Raw genomic sequence first — 19,492 nt, 5'->3', positions numbered from 1 at the left:
TGGAGGCGAGTTAGTGATACCTGAAAGTGAGGCTTGCTCGTTTGCTAAAACAAGAGTGAGCGCTTGATCTAAACTTAGGAAAGTTTGGATTTGATTGTGCTCGTCAACATTCACCATGGTAAGCTTTTTTGCGATTTTTTTTGCTCTCAAATATGTCAAATTAAGTTTCTATATATTTTTTTTGCATCGATAGGCAGCATCAGATGAACGGTACGCATTTTTAGCCGAATGGTACGACCCGAGGGCCTCACTGATTAGAAAATACCAACTTCTTTACTATCCAAGCGATTCATCTGTGGAAATGGTAATCATCATTGAGAATATGTTACGCTGATGCCATTTACAATTTTACTTTTCACCGATACACGAGATGGGTTTCTTCTGCAAGAATGACACTTAATCGGTGTACATAATCCTTTTCTGAAGTTAATCAATATATGCATAGATTTTTCATTCGCATGTGTATCAAAAACTGGGATTTCTCCTTAGTGTAAACTTTTTTACCACGATTTCGTTTAGTTGAATGTTACAACCTAAATCATTCCTCACATTTTTCCCGCTGGTCTCAGCTTCAACGAGCATGTGAATCTTTTTATGGCCATATTTTGTCAGATGATAGTGCATCTATTTGTGGTACCTCAGTACAGATGTTTCTAACTGTATGTCTTTGCTACTAACGAGTTTTGAATTGTACAATGTCTTTTCCGCAGTATGACATAAAAAATCGTCGCCTCTTCTTGAAACGATCCATGATAGATGGTCTTCAGGTTCAGCATCTGTTTATAGGAGCCATCGTCAACATTCATTCTCGACAGGTACTTGCAACATTCAGAAATAAAAACTGTACCTTCTAGTGATAAATAATGGTATAAACTGATGGGATTCTGATTTGGTCTGTAACCTTCAAAGTGATAAACAAAATTGGATGATCATATAGCTAGGGTCTGATTTGTTAAGCATGAGTATGATTTACTGACGGAATGGACAACAAAAATTCCTATTATCAAAAAAGACAAAAGTTAACTTTGCAAATTGCTTGACAAACAGTTCAGACACATGATGCGTGCTTTCCTATTGTGCAGGCATGATGCGTTAACTGTCCTATTACACTCTCTGATTACAAGCATGAAGCACACACTGTTCTTTTAGTACGCAAATTGGGTGATAACCAATCATGTTTGAGAATTTTACTACAGTTTTGATTAATTACAAAACTAATAGTTAGTTTCAAACCTTGTGGTTATTTTTCCTTGTGTTTCTAAAAAGCTGTTTGCATGTATTTGTGTCTTCATTCAAGTCCAATGGCCCACTGCAGTAGACATTATCACAGACTTCTTAGCTCTTAGTAACTTGAAGTATATAATGAATGAATGACTTGAACAGTTTTGAACTGCAAAATTCATACTATTTACTGTCAACTGGTGCCTTATTTTTTCCTCATCTCTCATTCCAGTTGTCAATAACAGACTATGCCGATGAACGCACATCCAACCTTTTGAGAAACAAGAATGAAAAGTAAGTAAATCCTTGGTCTCAAAATAATTTATTTCTTGGCTTCTTGTGACAACCCCAGTTAAAAGTTAATGGTTCATGTTTGAAACACAGATTTTTTTGTAGTAATGATATTATTAAAAATTTGAGTGGCTTAATTTATTTGTTTTTTGTAATTAGCTGTTGTTCCCTAATATTAGTAAAGTAACTCACAATAAATGCATGTTTTGCATATTACCTCCAGAACACTAGCTATGATAAAACCAGATGCTGTTTCGCAGATGGGTATGTCATGATTTTATTCTTTTAATCCATGTTGTGATAAGTATCTTTTAAGTTCTGAGAATATGTGGAGATTTTCATGGTGAGATTCCTGAGGCAAGATCTGTTTTTAGGCTTCTTGACAATGTAATTCATCTTTTTATGATTTTAAGGTCTACTTAGGCTAAGCTTACCTGAGATAAATGGGGAGCTAGGTTTAAAGAATTTTTTTCATGTCTTGTAAAAAAGCATGGGTAAGGAAAAGATTCTGAGTCCCACACAGAATCATACCTCAGTCTTAGATTGCATGCTCCTGTGCATATCACTGAGCCACAGAGACTCTTTACAAATCTGAAAAGCCGTCACAAGGTCCATGTGCGACATCCATCTAGCACACTGCTGGGATCAGAATTTTCAAAAGCATTATGTGCATAAATAGAATAACAGAGATCATCATGGTAAATTTTTAGCTAGGTTATGAAATTGAGAGGAAAAGTTTTTTTCTCGTCACAAGGGCGGGAAAAAGAAGGTTTGATCTGACTACCGGTACATGTCATCCTTCCAGTATCACTGATTGAAACAGCCATGTGGTAATAACCCAGTTATACAATGGTGAGGTCTGCTATATTGTTCTCAATGAGGGACACATGTCAGTTTAAAGTAATCACTGGTTTGAAAAGCCTTTTATTAAAATTTTAAGGGAATATAATTGACATTATCCATGGAGAAGGCTTCCTCATTTGTCAAGCAAAGATGGTTAGGTTGACAAGGTGAATCTGGGACATTACTGTCTATCAATTATTATTATTATTAATAGATAAATTTAATCAGATGTATAATAAGCTGAATTGTATGCTTTGATTGGTTCTTATAAATGATGTACAAGGGGACAGACTCACAGCTGAGATAATTAACAAAATTTTGTTTCTTTATTTGTAAAACAAATAGATTCCGTGTTTTCATGGGTTCACTTATTGATCACATAACACGTCAAAATTTGGTAATTAAGGACATAAACTGCATCTTGTGTACACTTTCTTGTTCTTATCACATTTTGATGTCATCTGTGATCTATTACTGCATAGATGTACAGTACAACAACGTGCAGGAAACCTTTTGGTAAATCTGATGACAAACTTCAAGAAACACTTTTTTGTTGAATAAAACTTTCATTCTAACATTGAATAATGAGCAGATTCAAATACTAATTTAAGTGATGGTCAGGAAACTCAGTATTAAAGATATTTAGTGACTGACTGAAAAACAGTATAATATAAGTTCATCCTGACAGTTTTTATTTCCATACTCTGTAGGCATGAAGCATCACTGTTCTATTCAGAGCACAAAGGGAAACCCTTTTTCAAGTAAGTCTACTATATAATTAAGAAAAAGTATCAGCTAGGTGTTACATGTATTTTCCAGTTGATATTATTATAATAACAGCAAGCTCTTGTGTAAAATTTATAATGAAAGCTGTAGCAACAGCAAGGAAAAATTGATTATTAGAATTAAAAAAACAGACTAGATGTGGGGTCAGTTTGACTGGTTAAAGACCGCAGCCATTGCCATCAATTTCAAAGCTGAGTCAGAGAAACAAAATGATCTAGTAATGAGTTTTAACAGAAGTAAATGTAATTAGAGCTTTTATTCTGTCAAGCTTTATTATGGAAAGGAGCCTATGGCAGCATCTAATTTTTCAGTCTGTAAATTATGTAATTTTCCTGCATTCTGGTATCTGATGGTTAATGGCTCTGGTTTTAGCTATTTAGTGGAATTCATGGAAAGTGGTCCTGTAGTTGCCATGGAGTTGAAAGGTGCTAATGCAATTACAAAGTGGCGGACACTTTTAGGACCAACAGACTCAGCAACTGCCAGAATCCAGGCTCCTCTGTCAATCAGAGCAAAATTTGGTACAGGTATGTATTCAGTCATGTGGTAAAGGTTCATAACATCATACAGAATAACCAAAATTACATTTAAAATTAGACAATTAGAGAAGGTAAAATAAAGGCAAATGTGAGTCTGGTAGGAACCAGGGAGGGTTAAGGGTTCTTTAGAAAATTTGGCATGGCTAAAATTCTTCCCAGGGTCAAAACCCTATTTCTTTTTTTAATGTACCAGTTTTGATGACAAAGATGACCTTGATATGCCTTCCCTAAAATTTACACTCCTATTTTACTGCAACAGTTGCCTTTTGTTGTTAGCTATACATCTTAGATCATTTTCAATAACTTGCCTATTCTTAACCACTATGTTGGGATTTGTTGCAGACACTACAAAAGATGCTGCACATGGTTCAGATTCACCACTAGCAGCTGAAAGAGTAAGAACATTTATTTGGTGGTAAATTAACATTTTAAGTAATTATGTACCATTGTCTTGCCAAATTAATAGTTATACAATTCTTTTTTAACTCCACATAGTCCACTGCCTTTAGTTAAGAAAATGAAAAACAGTTGTCGGTAGTGAGTTCAGGTATATAGTAACCAGTTCAACATCAAACATTGATCAGTATGCACATTCTCCTTGAACTTTTCTCTATACATTTCCTATAGTACTGACAAAGAGAATTTGTTTAACAATCAAGAGATCCTTGAGTGGATGGTCATTTCCTTTATTATAGCGTTAATGTTTGAGTCAGTATTGATAATGTACAGAGAAATTAGATGCTCATCATTCATAGGATTAATAGACTGAAAGATTGAAGAACGCTCTTTAAGTGAAACAATTGGCTCTAAATTTAAGGTAGAAGGAAGCACAAGAGTAACATTGTATCTATCTACCTTGTATTCTTTCAAAATATTTTGAGTAAAATTTCTTTCTTTTTGTTTTGACTTACAGGAAGCAAATTTTTTCTTTGGTGACAAAAGCTTCATTGGAAAAAACACTGCTTCTTTTTCAAACTGTACTCTCTGCATAATCAAACCTCATGCCATTATTCAAGGTATCATAAATCAATGCTAAGTACACAGTCATGTAATTTGATGAGGTTTTGTTATGTTGCAGTTAAACCTCTCACGTGGCCCATGTTTATTTTGTAACTGCCTCTTGTAATGGTTTCAAAGGAGCCAGTTACTGCTGTCTTTAGTTGAGGATTTTATTTATATCATATTTGTGTGCCCTTTTTGCACTCAAAGCTGCTTCTTCCACTACTTGTAATTGTATCTTCATGTCCCTCCTGAGGAAGCTAAGCAAACAGCTCCAGAAGCAAGCATCATGATTTGCATTTTTTTTTTGGCCTTAATTTACACTCTAAGTTCAGTATGTATATTCTCTGTACTATTTGCTATTCATTTCCTAAGATGCTATCAAGGAGAATTTCTTCTTTAGGTATTGATCATTACCTTTATTCTCATGACCGTAATGTTTGATTCGGTGGTTATACTTTGAGGAGAAATTAGATGCTTGCCATTCTTACGGGTTACAGGGTTAACGGTTGTTATTATTTTGCATTCAGGTAACACTGGCAAAATCATATCTGCCATAACAAGCAAGGGGTTTGAGATCTCTGCCCTTCAGATGGTTAGTAATATGAACTACTATTAGTTACATGTAAATAAGAGCACTTTTCATGGGAGAATTGCAAAACCAAATTCACAGTAAGTCATCACAGCAGCTAGGTGGAAGAAAGGAGTATATCACATGTGGCTAATTAGAATTCAAGATTATATACTTTCAGGCAAACTGCCTGCTACACAGGAAAATACTTGTGACCAAGTGGTAATTGTTGTTATCATGGTTATAATTTGTATCTGATTGGTTGAAGAGGGTGGCGTAAATTTTTTTAGACCAATCACAAAGATTTGTGGAACAAACCAATGCAATCTTAGATGTATTGAAACTCAATTTAAGATTTCTCTCTTTGGAACTGAGAATGTTGATGGTCTCTGGTCATGTCTGTATGATAATGTATGAATATTAGTTTTCCTCTGATCCTCAGTTCCATCTTGAAAGAGCAAATGCTGAAGAATTTTATGAAGTTTACAAAGGTGTTGTAAATGAATACCAGGTGAGGTGCCGCACATGAACCACTTTTGAACTTTTAACCCTTTAACTCTCAAACCAAGTTTGTAATTCTCCTTACTGTCAACCATACAATTCTTACAATTTTGGTTCAGAGAATTTAGTATTGGATCAACTAATCATGCCCAAATTGATATTTTTCTTAATTCTTGTCCCTTATCTAGTTGATATTGTATTAATATTGTAAGGAGAAATTCTGTCTTGGTCACTCATGAGAATTAAAGGGTTAACCTTCAGAAGTGATCAACCTTTAACTCTTTACACCCTAAGGGTGATAAGCATCCAATTTCTCGTTGCTGTATCACCTCTGAATCACACATTAAGGTCACAAGGAAAATGATCACCAACAAATTCTCCCTGTCAGAACCATAGGAAATGTATAGAGAACACTCTGGAGAATGTACATACTGATGTTAGGGTGTAAAGGGTCAACTTCTACATATAAGATCGAATCCCATGCATAATATCCAGCAGGTAATGAGAATACTCGAACTGATCGTGTAGAAGTTATCTTGCTTCAACACCAAATTGCCTTGACAAATTTACAAGGAGGTGTGTAACAGCTAGAGGGAAGAATTAACATTCTGATCTTAGTCGTTAAAGAGTAAAGCAAAAGAAATGAGATTTCATCCAAACATGAGTTCTTGAACCTCTCTGTTATTGTATTTTTCTTTTTTCTTCCTTTGATTGCTAAATTCATTTTGGATGAATACTCTTTCCGAATTCGAGGAATTGTCTTAAAAACGCCACTCGTTAAGACACTGTTAAATTCAAATTCTTGATTTATTCGGTAGTTAAGTATTATCAACGGAATTGATAACGTAAATTGAGCAACGTAAAGAGTTCTAAGGTGGACGTTTCGAGCGTTAGCCCTTCGTCAGAGCGAATGAAACTTTGAAACTCTTTACAGTGGTCGATTTACGTTATCAACTCAGTTGATAATACTATATCACCTTGTCATACTCTCCCACCGACGCAGCACCACAGTTTCTTTAGAAACTAACCCCCTTGATTTATTTGGTTTTTTCCTCTCACAATTAGAGTATGGTCGAGGAGCTGTGTTGTGGACCGTGCCTTGCTATGGAGATCAGAGCTCCTAATGCACCAGTATCATTCAGAGAATTCGTCGGTCCTTCCGATCCAGTAAGCTTATTAACCAAATTTACCATGCGCTTCTTCGCCTTACTTAAAGTTCCTTTAAGGTCCATAATTTCCGGGACGTGAAAAGAAAAATTGTTTCAAAGAGACAAAACAGTAATCGTCACTATGTGGGCGCCTGTACTATTTCTAGCACTGCTAGACAAGAAGAAATTAGTTCTTTTTCACTTTGAAATAAGCTTTTGTCCGTGAAGTTTTATTTCCTAGAATTCGTGTCACTTAACACGAGACCGCTATGTTTGTTGTTGTAAATATTGCACGATTCAATATTAAATATTCAATATTGCGAGGGAAGAATTGTGCAAAAGTTATAAAACACTGACCTGAACCAAAACAAATCGTTTTTTTTGTTTTGTTTTGTTCTGTTTTTTTTTCTTTTTTTCAGGAAATCGCTCGCCATCTACGCCCTGGAACATTGCGGGCAATGTTTGGCAAAGACAAGATAAAGAATGCTGTCCACTGCACTGATTTACCAGAAGATGGACTGATAGAGGTGAGCGTAATTGTTTTTCTTTGTCTCCTACTATTGACTTGCAACTCCTGTGAAGCCCTGACCGTCAAGTTTTCTTCTTTGATTTTCTCTAAGGAAGGCTTATAGGAAATTTTTTCCTTAAAGGTCTATTTCCACACTTCTCTGCTGCCGCCAGCTCAGTAGCCTTTTCTGTAGTTTGATTGTTCAAGAGGAATCACTTGACACAAAAGTCTCAGATTGATTGGTTAGCACCGTATTGTAACAATTGTAGCAAGGATGTAAAGGGGTATTTTCCAATTCTTTGAAGTTTCAGCCGGTAATTTCGTTCCATTTTTTTTTATGATACAGGTGGAGTACTTCTTCAAAATATTGGATAACCAGCAGCGGTCTTGATTGGAAAATGTTCTCTTATGAAAATTCCACCATTGTACACACAGTTACACTATCCATGTCAGTTAACTTATCACCTACTTCCTTGTTTCATGTACAGATAGTTTACGTAAAATATTAGAGTGAACATGTACATAGTCAAATAATAAAATTTTCTTAATCAAACTAACTTTTTAGAGTACATTTTTGGGCAAATATTTCACGGTGGAAGTTATGCTGATTGAGATGAGACGAATGGAATGAGGTGGATTTTAAAGTTTGGTATCTGTGATGATATTAACATACGACGTTAATTTTTAATAAAGATTAAAAAAAAAAAAGAATACTTAAATATTTGCATTCTTCTTTAGTGCAAGCGAGGCGTCATACTTTAGGATCAATTCTGCTGCCCTCTTGAGATTGCTTCTCGTTCTTCCCCTCCCTAAAAGTTACTTCGTTCTCCTCCCCCTAAAAGTGACTTGACTAGCTCATCTACAAAGTAGCTGCAGAGTTCAGCTATCAATCAAAAACTTTTACTTCTCCGCGGTCTGTACACTATGCAACAAACGGCTTGTGTTAGGAGAGCAGGCAACATATATGCCCACATGCTTAAGGGTGTGCTCTGTTTTACCCTAAACTCCCTTAGCTGGTAGAGTGGGGGTCTCTTTTCCGTTTTTCAAGCGAGCACGTGTGGCGAAAATCGCAAGGGTTGGGGTGCGTTAAAAAGTAACGCCTATTCTGCGGGCAAAAATTTCATGACTTTTTCACTCCCTCAGAGTAGGCAGTGAAAAACTGGCGTGGAAATTAGTAAAACGATAGGTAAAGTTAAACCTCCACCAGTAGCCAGCCCCCCTGTGCAATGCTAACGGCCACTACAGCGCAGTTAAACTCCCGAAATAAAAACCTTGACAATGACCAACTTTCTCAGGAGTGACGAGCTTGTCCAAGCTGAAAAAAGGCCACTTTACCTATTGAAACGCGAAACTCTTTGCTCAAGCAGGTCGAGATTAAAAACTGAAAAGTTTTAGTCGCGTTTTAAAAGAGGCGTCTTTGTAACACCTTTGTATTTCACCGCGGGACATCTACGCATTTTGGCGCGAACAAAGATCACACCATCTTGCACGGATCTTGCATGTCTAGTCGTCTAGAGCCCCTAATCTGCAAGCCCCAGCAGGGCCGTCTTTGAACCCGATTAGAAGGTCCCTACGCAATCAATCACCAAAAATGGCAAACACACCTGAAACGCTCCAACTAAACGTAAATGCTTTATGGTAGGGCAGAATCAGGAAGATAACGGACAGCTAGGAAAGTCCCAGTTAAATGACATGTAGTGGTTTCAAAACAGGAATTCACTAAGGTTGGTTTAAAGGCTAATTTTTAAGTGATATTTCTGAGATTATCGGTTGAACTAAGTCTTGCAATCGCCCATATAGCCAGGAAGACGGGCTCGCCTGAAACCAGCTGAAAGTGAAATTAAGTCGAAACGACGTGCATTGAAATGATTTGCAGTATTTTTAGGAAAGGTTTCGGGATTAAGAAATGCCTTCATCTGACCACTGAAATTAGCAAGAGAGTGATCAAGAAAGCTACGAATGCTTATATAACACAGAGAGGATTCGAGATCAGTGTTGTGGAAACGCAACCCATGTAAACACATAGCTCATTCTTACTTAAAAAACGCAGCCTTCGCCGTTTACTAAACATTATTTTTCTATCAATTTATGACTTTAGGTTGTAGGAAAGAAAAAAATTATTTCTTTATGACTTGTTTGTAATAATTGTACCGTTTTATTGCATAAGATTTGTTAGCTTAAATTTTATAGTTCTGTCTTGACATGAGTACCAGAAAACCACAACGTCGACACACGAATCGAAAATTATGGGTCGTATGAAAACTAAAACGCTTAGACTATTTATAACAATTATCGAATCATTTGAAAGTATCGCTTTCATCTAGGTATCTGAGCGTTTGGTCCGTTAAGATGCACCTCCACACGCTCAAATACTCGTGATCTGCTCGTGTTTTTAAGATAAATCCTCAAAATGGCATGGCGTAACATGAAACTTTCTTGTACCTCTGCTGCGTGACATGGGATGTACTGACATCTCTTTGTTCAAAGGCCAGAGAATACACGATCAACTGGCCTTTTTGGCCTATTTGGCCTTTTTGGCTCAAAAAAAATAATAAGTCTGTACAAGGAGGAGAAATGATAATTTTGGGAAATGCATTGCAGGGTTGATAAAGTTCGCAACAAGAAGGAAATATCTCGAAGGAGCATCTCTTCTGACATAGCCCGATCGTTCCTTGTGTATTGCAAAATTAAATGTATATATATATCAGGAGATGGAAGAACTAATAGCAATACAAAACGATTAATTACATTACTAGTGTGTTGTAATGGAGACATTTCGCAGAAGGAAAGTAGGATTGAGGAGGAGTTAGGTTGACCAAAGTGAAATATCCACCAGGCATTTGAATTACCGTATTGGTTGTTGCCATGGTAAATTGGCAATGATTTTATGTGTTAAACGAAGTGGGTACTTCTTAGCCAAAGCTTGTTGACAAACACCAGGTTCTCTGGCTTTTTAGGAAGGGATACACCACAAGATCAAAACATTTGCTGAAAACCTAAGGGTGAAGACCAACCAGCATAATTCAGTGGTGAGCAGTACTGTGGAACTCTTTACAGGTCAGGTCAGGTTAGAAATCCTCTGTGATAAAGAGGATATGTCACACTGTTATCATTATGATCTGAAAATTGGAACATGGACTCTTTTAAGCATGTCTGCTTTCTCTTAGTCATCTGGCCCAAATGGCAACAAAATTTGATGTTAGTGTTATTTACTATTACTTTTACACATTTTTCAGTTACTACGATTCGTTATGTATAAATATAAAAGTATTTTTATGGTTCACTTTTCAGTAAAGTATTGATTATGTCAAGCGGCAGTTGGTGGATAATTAAAGGATTCATGTTCCTTTATGTGAGCCAGTTTGGGTTTTGTGACCAACCCAATCAAGTTTGTGTGGTGAGGATAAATTGTAGTGAACTTGATGTTTCTAAATGTCCTCGTAGTTGTAAATGTTGACCTTCACAATGCATTTTTTTTTCTTTTTTTTCAACTACTCCTTTCTTTAGATCAACTTCCCTGCATGTATTGTTTGTTTACATGACTATCTTTGTTGTGTTGATACATCTAATTCCATTTGGGAATTTCCCTTAGTTGTAATTCAAATTCCTGTTTATGAAAAGGGAAATATAGCCAGAAGTTTTTAAACAAAACTGTTCAAAGCATGTTAATGATATATACTACATTGTATATGGATATATTTGTTTACATCAAATATTGATCCTTTAGCCCCTAAGAATGACTAGCATCTAATTTCTCCTTACTCTGTTATCCCTAAATCAAATATGAAAGTTATGAGAATAGAGCATATGATCACCAACTGAAGCAGCTCTTGACTGTTACACAAATTCTCCTTGTCAGCTTTTTTGGAAATGCAAGGAGAACAGTATGGAAAATATGCATACTAATGTTAGGGGTAAATGGGTAAATGCTTATAGCCATATCACCTCTTTTAGTTATAATCAAAGTGTTTTTTTTTTAATATCAACGATGGAATTTGACAGTCAAAAGCAGTGCAGTCCTAGGTTACCTATGGCACTCATTTGAAAATCATTTCATCAACAATAAGGTTTTTTGTTGATTTTTCGACATGCAGTTATGATCTTTGGAAGAAGCTCATATTTTTTTTGAACATGATATAAAATTGAGATACATACAACTATGCAGAGTGTGAGTTGAAAGGAGTCTAGATGTTTGTATTACTTCATAATCTGTTAGAAGAACTTCTACATGAAAGTAATTGTATTTATTTCAGGATTCATGTCCAGTTTTTTTAAATTTCTTGTGACACCCTAACAGGAAAGATTACTGTTGTGACAAACAAAATGTATCAGTAGAGCTGTAATCACCATCGTATCTTAAACCTAGTAAAATCTGAATTCCAAAGTTGAATTATTTGTGATTTTTGTATTATCGTTCAATTTTCTTGTAGATTGGAAATGGTACTAATAGGGAAGACTGTTATGATTATGCATGGGTTTCATTTGGTGATATGGTCTCTTCTCCACGCTTGGAGGTGAGCCCTCGTCTTTTTGCCTACAGATATTGTCAGCTCTTAGAGGCAAAAACTGTGAGGTTTGATGAACAAATAATGGCTGAAGACAACCTTGGAGACAATTTTTGTGCTTATAATCCAATTAATTAGCCCTTTGGCCTCTAAAAGTGACACCAACCAATTTCTCCTTCCAATATCACCATTGAATCACACATCAAGGTCACAAGAATGAAAGAGATGATCAGTGAAAGAAGCACTCGATTTTTAAACAAATTCTCTTTGTCAGCACCTTAGGAAAGATACAGATAATAGTGTAGAGAATATGCATAGTGATATTAGGGTGTAAATTGTCAAATGTTATATGAAATGTGTAGAGAAAGAGTTTTCAAAATAAGGAATTATTAGTTTTGTTTTTAGGAAACAAATGCCAATTAAGTAGTACCCCTCGCATGTACTGCAGCACCAAGACACATGTCAAGAACAATGCATTTAGTAAGTGGGAATCAATGATAGGACACCATCCTATGCAATAAAGCTATAAACACAATTTTTTTTGTGATTTTTAGGGTGTGGTATTCCTGGCTAATCCTAAAGATGCATGCACAGAAGTGATGCACAAAAGCAGCTACCCGAATATTTCATATGATGGAAACGTCTTTCTCCTCATTGATTTTGGACATTGTAAACCTTCCACCCAGGTATGCCAAGTCCATTTCATTTAATGCATTATTATCTACTGTAACAGAAATATACACCCTGCACTATCTGTGAGTCAAGATTTGGTCCTTGCCAAATGAGCAATTGAAAGATAATTTATTTTATTGTGTAGAAGGCGGCGGCAACGGAATAGTGATTGTACACATCAGATCTTCTTTCTTTTCTTTTCTTTTTGCACTTGCTCTGTCTTCAGTTGGTTGGAATTTGATAATTGAAAATTTAAAAAAGGTAACCAGCACTGATTCATTGAGGAGAACAGTGTTGGCAGGTGTGTGAAATGGAGGCTCAGATTGGTGTCTGGAATTTGGCAGCTGTGGCAGTTGGACACAGTGGAAGCCCCCAGACACCCTTGATGCTCACACTCCATTTAATGGAGGCAGTAGTTTAACACATTTTTTTGGTTTGATTCCAGGGCATAGAGGCTACCAGAGGTGGCTTTGATGCTGCTATCATACGAAGTCTCACAAGTGATGAAGTTGATCCTATTGAAGCAGGAGGTAAGGTTTAGTAGTTTGGTGGATTTGCTGTTCAAGTGCTGTTTTAATTGTCTTATGAGAACATAATTATTTAAATAACATAACCCTTTTGAAAAGGTGAAGTATAAATCTTTGGGAAATCATGCTTTTCTCTGTGTCTTCATTTTCAACAAACAATGATTTATTTCTCTGTGCACACACATGTGTTGCATTTTCTCAGCTCATATTCCTATGATATAATCGTTATGTTTATTTTAGATATAGATGATGTGGATCTACCAGTTGTGTTTGTAGGGAAGGTAAGTATGGTAAAGGGAAGCAGTTGTGAATGTTTCTCACATCTGCTGAGTCACTTGTTGAAGCATTTACATAAAATGGTCAAACTTCCAGGCATTGAAAATAAAGAATTGGCTTATACTCACTGTTAAACAATGAACTTTTATCAGGAAACACAACAGTCTTAACCCTTCAACTGAAAAGTGATTCGCATGTAACTTCTCTCGTAATATCTATACATTATCCAGCAAACAGGTGATGAGACTACTCAAACTTAGTAGGTAACAGTTGTTGTCTTGATCTTACACCAAAATCTTGTAACTAATATGCAAGGAAATCGTTGGTAGCTAGAGAGTAGAATTAACAATCAGATCTTTGGATGTAGTGGTTAAATGTTTGAGGAAAAAATGAGTTGAGTATGATTGGCTTAGCAGTGGAAAAGCAGCCCACATTCTTTCTCAATTTTCTGTTTTGCTGGTTTTGACATTGATTTCTTAGGGTATGTTGCTCTGAGTTTTACTTTGAATTAGCTCATTGTGTGCATTGGACATATGTAATGCATCATCTCTGATTAATCAGCAGATAAATGTTTCATGTATTTGAAGAATGTGTCATTTTGATTTTCTGTCTACTATTTAGAGAACTGGTGAGATTTTAGAAAATAATGACTTCGAAAATTTGCCGTAAGTACTTTTCATGTGCGACTAGTTGTGTACAGAGGTGCAAAAATACATGTAGACTGTTGGGAGAAACATGGAACACTAGGAAAATAACCTTTTTAAATTTCCTTTAAGGGCAAAGCCGTCCCTCTTTGGTAAATCAGTTTTGTGGTTTGATGCATATCTCTTCCCTATTTTCTTCCTTCCTTCCCTCCTTCCTTTCTTCCTTCTGCCCTTCCCCACCCCTCCTTTACTCCTTTCCTTGTCTGTTCCTACCTTTCTTTCTTTCCTTCTTTCTTTCTTCTGGTTATTTTTTTTCTTTGACTTTTTTTCTTTAGTATTATTTTTCTTGCAAGAAGTTGTTCTGGTCTTGAATTGTTGGCATCCAAAAATGTACATTTTTAATGTTGTTCAGACTGGAAGTGTGCTTTTTCTTTGTACATGTCTAGGTAACTGTAAACATGGTTATAATAGCTTCAAGAATGTATCATAAAAACAAAACATAAATAGTTTGTGCAACCATTATTAAGCTATGAAGTGGTACAAAACACTCAATCTAAGCCCACTTTTTGTAATTTGAAAAGTGAAGCAATTAATTCTGATGACAAGTGGTTGACTTTTGGTTTGATTCTTTTCCACAGAAACAGTAGAGTGTATCTCACCCCTCAGGAGCTTCCTCCCCTTTGGAGTTATGAATTCTATATGATTCCTTTTGCAATCATTGTAGGAATCTGTTTTATTTTGATGGCAATGTTTATGGTGAGTGTGCCACCCAGACCCTATTCCATAGTGATAACAGTTTTTTTTATTTTTACCCTAATACCTTTATAATTATTTGTGTATGCTAATTTTCCCTCTTTACTTCCATCACTCCTTCTGAATTAAAAAAATGTTTTAAGCTTGGAGTGATGCAAAGAGGACAATTATAATGAAGACAAAAGAATAATATATTTTCCTTCAGTTTGGATAAGGTTGCATGAGATATTCCAAAAGAATTTTTGTTCATCTATTGGTTTTAGTGGTTGTATCTGAGGTAACAACAGTTTCACTGAGAAATCATTTTTGCAGTATTGTTATTTTTTAAATCACCTTACTTGAGAGTAAATTTCACACTTGGACATTTAGAACAAAGTAATCTTCTTTTTACATCCCTGGCTCAAATTTGTTCCCTAATCATGTCTGTTTTATGTACCATATGATAGCACACTGACAAAGGACATAATGCATGTACGTCCCTCCCTTCTGAGCCAATATGTTTCAGAAACAGCCAAGAGTAGGAGCTGTTTATGCCAATCGTCAACTTTCCATTACTTAAACACTTTCACTCCTAATATCTCATTAAAAATTTTCTGTTAAGTTGGCCATACACTTCTCATAAAGTTTATTCTGAGAATTTGGTGTTGAATCTATTGATAATCCTTAAGTTAACATATTTTACCATTCTCATCTCTTGTCTTCTTGATACTGTACTGGTACTGTAAGGAAAAATTATGTCTTGATCATTACAGGTAGTGGAAGGGTTAAATACCTTAACATAAACAATTTGATTGTAGTATCTGAACAGAGGGGCTTATTATCTTGATGATATAATATGTTGTAATATTACAAAAAAATCTGTGATTTTTGAACAGATCAGTCGCTACTACAGACATTACCTAGAACAAAGGCGCAACAGGTTATCTCCATCAACTTTGAAAAAGATTCCGACGAAAAAATTTAAGAAAGGTAATTACAAATGTACAGTGCACAATAATTAGTTTATTTCAAGAAATGTGATGGCCTCATCTCTTTTTAATTGAATTCTAAAGAGAGGTGCTGTTTGCAGTGGATTACCATCTTATTTTATTGAGACAGCATGCTGGTAATAGTGGTTTACCATTGTAGGAATCAGATATGAGATCTGGTGGATTTGAGTTCCAGTCCTCTCCACGGCCACCAGCCACTTAATTTACATATTAAAGTACTTTGAGCTCATACCAAATTAAATTTATGCCATTTCTTTGCTAGTGCTCTGTTTCTTTGTCTTTTGGTTGTCCCATTCCTGCTACGTGGTCATGTGGTCACTTAACCAGTCAAATATCTATTCACATGTTGTTTGTTTAAATGATTTAGGAGAAGATTATTATGATGTTTGTGCCATTTGTTTGGATGAGTACAAGGATGGTGATAGGTTGCGGATACTTCCTTGTGAGCATGGTATGCACTTTCAACCTCTATCACTGAACCCTTTAACTCCCAAGTTCTCATAAGTAATTCTCCTTAATGTGTGTCACACAGTTCTTAGGATGTTAGCTTGGAGAATTTGGTATTGGATCAACTAATAGTCATCTAATTGATATCGCTCATCAGTTAGCTGTATTGTTATTGTAAGGAGAAATTTTGTTTGGTCATTCATGGGAGTTGAAGGGTTACAATGTAAGTGTATAAATGATGCTTGGGAGAGGGGGTATAGGGCACAAAAGTAGGAGGGAAGGTATTTGCTGAGGCTTTGACTGCATTTTGTGGACTTTTGTGATCCCTAATTTAAGAGGCACATGGCTAAATATAATGTATTTGGGTTTCACAACAAGATGAAGATTAAAAACAAGTGAAGTTTTTAAAATTGCCTCAGTTCATTAAATGAAAACCATTACTCATTGCTTATGATTAATTTATATTATATTTACAGCATACATGTTATCTTGTAATTACAACAATTATTTTATTTTATTTCCTGGAAGCTTACCACTGTAAGTGTGTGGATCCCTGGCTCACAGAAGGGAAAAGAACTTGTCCTGTCTGTAAAAGACCAGTAGCAAACAACAGGGGGTTGGCAAGAAGCAGATCTGGGAGAACTGATTTGGAATCCGTGGGCGAAACAAGTTATGAGGCTGAGGCTGAGGCTGATGAAACAACTCCACTCATCTCAGGGACATCCCAACGTAGAAATTCTGTTACAATGACGGTCTAGTCATAAACAGCTCATAGAGAAACCAGACTGAGTGTACATTTACTTTTTCTGAACTCTTTTTGAATAACCATCGATAAATCAACATACAGGATCTTCATGTTGAATCCTGCTTGTGAGGTGATTGTGAGCTGAAAGTTTCAAACAATGAAATTGCAAGGCAAGACTGATCTACAAAATCTTACTTTCTTCTATAAGCAATCGTAGTTGGTAGGTACATCAAGTTGTATGTGGTTGTTTGATTCAGATGTCTATCCACTGGCATGCAACATGTTATTTCTTATTTTAACCCTTTAACTCCTGAGATCCAATTGTTAACGCTCCCTTCTAGCAAATGAAATTTTTCTGGAAAATTAGTTATGGGAATTTGGTATCAGATTAAGATAACAGCTTCCTGATAGGTTTGAGTATTGTCATCACCCATTCTCTGCATAATGTATGGATATTGAAGGGAGAGGTTACATGTAAAGTTAGGACTTGCTCTTAGTATCTCTGAATGTAAATAAGACCTCAGCAAAACTCAAACTAGTTTTCCCACTCAGAGCTGTTACCTTGTTATGTTAGTTTTTGTGATTGTGAATTTAACTAAGCTGTTTAAAAAAGGGGGTTACATATGTTCCTGTTTTAATGTAATCTTATGTGCAAACATTTTCAATAGTTTTTTTTCCACTGGTAGACTGATACTAATCAGTAGGAGCTTGTTTATCTAAATAACTTTTTGCTTAGAATTGCACTAGAATAAGTCACAACTGGCTTTGGTATTCTATTCTCCTGCTCGAGAACGACTAAGAAATCAAATATTTGAAATATGTACTTACATTTTATTATATTCAAAAAAAGAGGATAGAGCAGAATTGGTTTAATGAACTACTTAATTTTTAGAAATTAAACTTGATGTAGGACAACCAATGTTTGATTTCTTGTTTCACTTTAACCAAAGAATATGACAGTATTTGGGCATTAATCTGTTATGGATTGATAGCAGCTTTTTCTTTCCTGCAAGACATAATTTCAACCACAGAAGGAATTGTTCTCAGACTGTTGTAGAAGTGAGGATATAGATTTATACGAGATATTTCAACTTGTATTGACACATGTCAATTTGTGCGTATGTGCATATTTGTAGATAAGCTTAGAAGATTTAAGCATTTAATCAATGGACTTTATGTAATCATTCATTTTAAAGTTGCCTGAAGATAACACAAAACATTGCATTGAACTCCTCAATTGAATTTGCTTCCCATGAACTGAAGTCCTTAAGTTTTTGTATATAATTAAGAGGAATTTATTACCTTGAAAATTTTAATTTAATACTTGTACTTGTACCAAATTATGTTTAGAGTAGTTCCTTGTTATAAATGCCTTTTCTTTCTTTTTTTTATTACAAGTGCATATTCACAGTGGTAAATGATTGAAACAAAAGAACCATCCATTCATGTTTAGTCATCTTTGAACACTACTCCTGGTTCTGTTTTGATTACAAGTGCATATTCACAGTGGTGAATGATTGAAATAAAAGAACCATCCATTCATGTTTAGTCATCTTTGAACACTACTCCTGGTTCTGTTTTGATTACAAGTGCATATTCACAGTGGTGAATGATTGAAATAAAAGAACCATCCATTCATGTTTAGTCATCTTTGAACACTACTCCTGGTTCTGTTTTGATTACAAGTGCATATTCACAGTGGTGAATGATTGAAATAAAAGAACCATCCATTCATGTTTAGTCATCTTTGAACACTACTCCTGGTTCTGTTTTGATTACAAGTGCATATTCACAGTGGTGAATGATTGAAATAAAAGAACCATCCATTCATGTTTAGTCATCTTTGAACACTACTCCTGGTTCTGTTTTGATTACAAGTGCGTATTCACAGTGGTGAATGATTGAAATAAGAGAACCATCCATTCATGGTTAGTCATCTACTAATACTATTCTTGGTTTTCTATGCAACTGCCTTTTTAGTGGAATTACAGTTCATGTCTCATTTGAGGATTCCGAACTTTATGTATGTGCATGGGTCAAAAATGTTTTCTTGTGAAAAATACTGATCTTACTATATCCCCTGTCCAAAGTTATAACATTAGGATCTGCTAACTGTCAATGAAACTTGGAGAAATTGGCACAGGAAGTTAAAATTTGCTAAAGAACCAGCAAGGTAATCTGCACTAGATGTTTTGCTTAACATGGTCCATTTCCAAGGAGTTGCACCAAATATTCACCATACCTGACATCAAAATTCTACTGTCCTGGATGCCTTTATTGCTACCATGAAAAGGAATTTAGTATTCATCAACCTTAGGCTGTTGTGACTTTAATCCAGGCTAACAAACCCATGTCTCTTGGGTGTGGTCAAAGACCCTCAGATTCTGACATGTTAAAGAGCTTTCCAATCTTTTGGTAAGCATATTGAGGAAGCGTTATAAGCAAGGTGTTTTGTCTTCAGGCACAACACATCAGTCTTAGGTAACTTTGAAACAGCAAACAGAGCTTGCTAAACTAATGGTTGGGC

General features: G+C 35.6%; 2 protein-coding genes across 4 annotated transcripts; both read left to right on the top strand.

Annotated features, from left to right (window-relative positions):
* The first annotated feature begins 2 nt into the window (after positions 1 to 2).
* LOC131787232 (nucleoside diphosphate kinase homolog 7-like) lies at positions 3 to 8,101 on the top strand. Its single transcript, XM_059104318.2, has 15 exons — positions 3 to 118; positions 194 to 304; positions 711 to 815; positions 1,454 to 1,515; positions 1,736 to 1,776; positions 2,453 to 2,522; positions 3,066 to 3,116; positions 3,514 to 3,668; positions 4,023 to 4,075; positions 4,594 to 4,696; positions 5,210 to 5,274; positions 5,693 to 5,761; positions 6,817 to 6,918; positions 7,319 to 7,426; positions 7,754 to 8,101. Exons 1-15 carry the CDS (start codon positions 116 to 118, stop codon positions 7,796 to 7,798), a joined length of 1,143 nt encoding a protein of 380 aa, XP_058960301.1. The 5' UTR covers positions 3 to 115; the 3' UTR covers positions 7,799 to 8,101.
* An 891-nt stretch (positions 8,102 to 8,992) lies between these two features.
* Positions 8,993 to 18,507, top strand: LOC131787251 (E3 ubiquitin-protein ligase RNF13-like). Of its 3 annotated transcripts, none has more exons than XM_066168794.1 (12): positions 8,993 to 9,131; positions 10,365 to 10,436; positions 10,699 to 10,804; positions 11,838 to 11,921; positions 12,467 to 12,598; positions 13,030 to 13,114; positions 13,352 to 13,392; positions 14,009 to 14,052; positions 14,670 to 14,787; positions 15,660 to 15,753; positions 16,141 to 16,224; positions 16,749 to 18,507. In XM_066168794.1, exons 3-12 carry the CDS (start codon positions 10,712 to 10,714, stop codon positions 16,976 to 16,978), a joined length of 1,005 nt encoding a protein of 334 aa, XP_066024891.1. In that variant the 5' UTR covers positions 8,993 to 9,131; positions 10,365 to 10,436; positions 10,699 to 10,711; the 3' UTR covers positions 16,979 to 18,507. The 3 variants fall into 3 exon arrangements, with proteins under 3 accessions (XP_066024891.1, XP_058960330.2, XP_066024890.1); XM_059104347.2 differs by having other exon boundaries at positions 10,365 to 10,464; XM_066168793.1 differs by having other exon boundaries at positions 10,365 to 10,474.
* Positions 18,508 to 19,492: the final 985 nt, after the last annotated feature.

Source organism: Pocillopora verrucosa, chromosome 6, assembly GCF_036669915.1.
Source record: "Pocillopora verrucosa isolate sample1 chromosome 6, ASM3666991v2, whole genome shotgun sequence".
Lineage (NCBI taxonomy): Eukaryota > Metazoa > Cnidaria > Anthozoa > Scleractinia > Pocilloporidae > Pocillopora > Pocillopora verrucosa.
This window is presented reverse-complemented; position numbering and strand designations above follow the sequence as displayed.

Bases quoted from the DNA above. Each gene is read 5' to 3' on its own strand.
- LOC131787251 (XM_066168794.1), top strand. From the start codon at position 10,712: ATGTCAAGCGGCAGTTGGTGGATAATTAAAGGATTCATGTTCCTTTAT. The intron at 10,805-11,837 runs GTGAGGATAAAT...ATTTTCTTGTAG, and splicing joins AACCCAATCAAGTTTGTGTG to ATTGGAAATGGTACTAATAG. The intron at 11,922-12,466 runs GTGAGCCCTCGT...TGTGATTTTTAG, and splicing joins TCTCTTCTCCACGCTTGGAG to GGTGTGGTATTCCTGGCTAA.
- LOC131787232 (XM_059104318.2), top strand. The intron at 1,516-1,735 runs GTAAGTAAATCC...TATTACCTCCAG, and splicing joins TTGAGAAACAAGAATGAAAA to AACACTAGCTATGATAAAAC. The intron at 3,117-3,513 runs GTAAGTCTACTA...CTCTGGTTTTAG, and splicing joins AAAGGGAAACCCTTTTTCAA to CTATTTAGTGGAATTCATGG.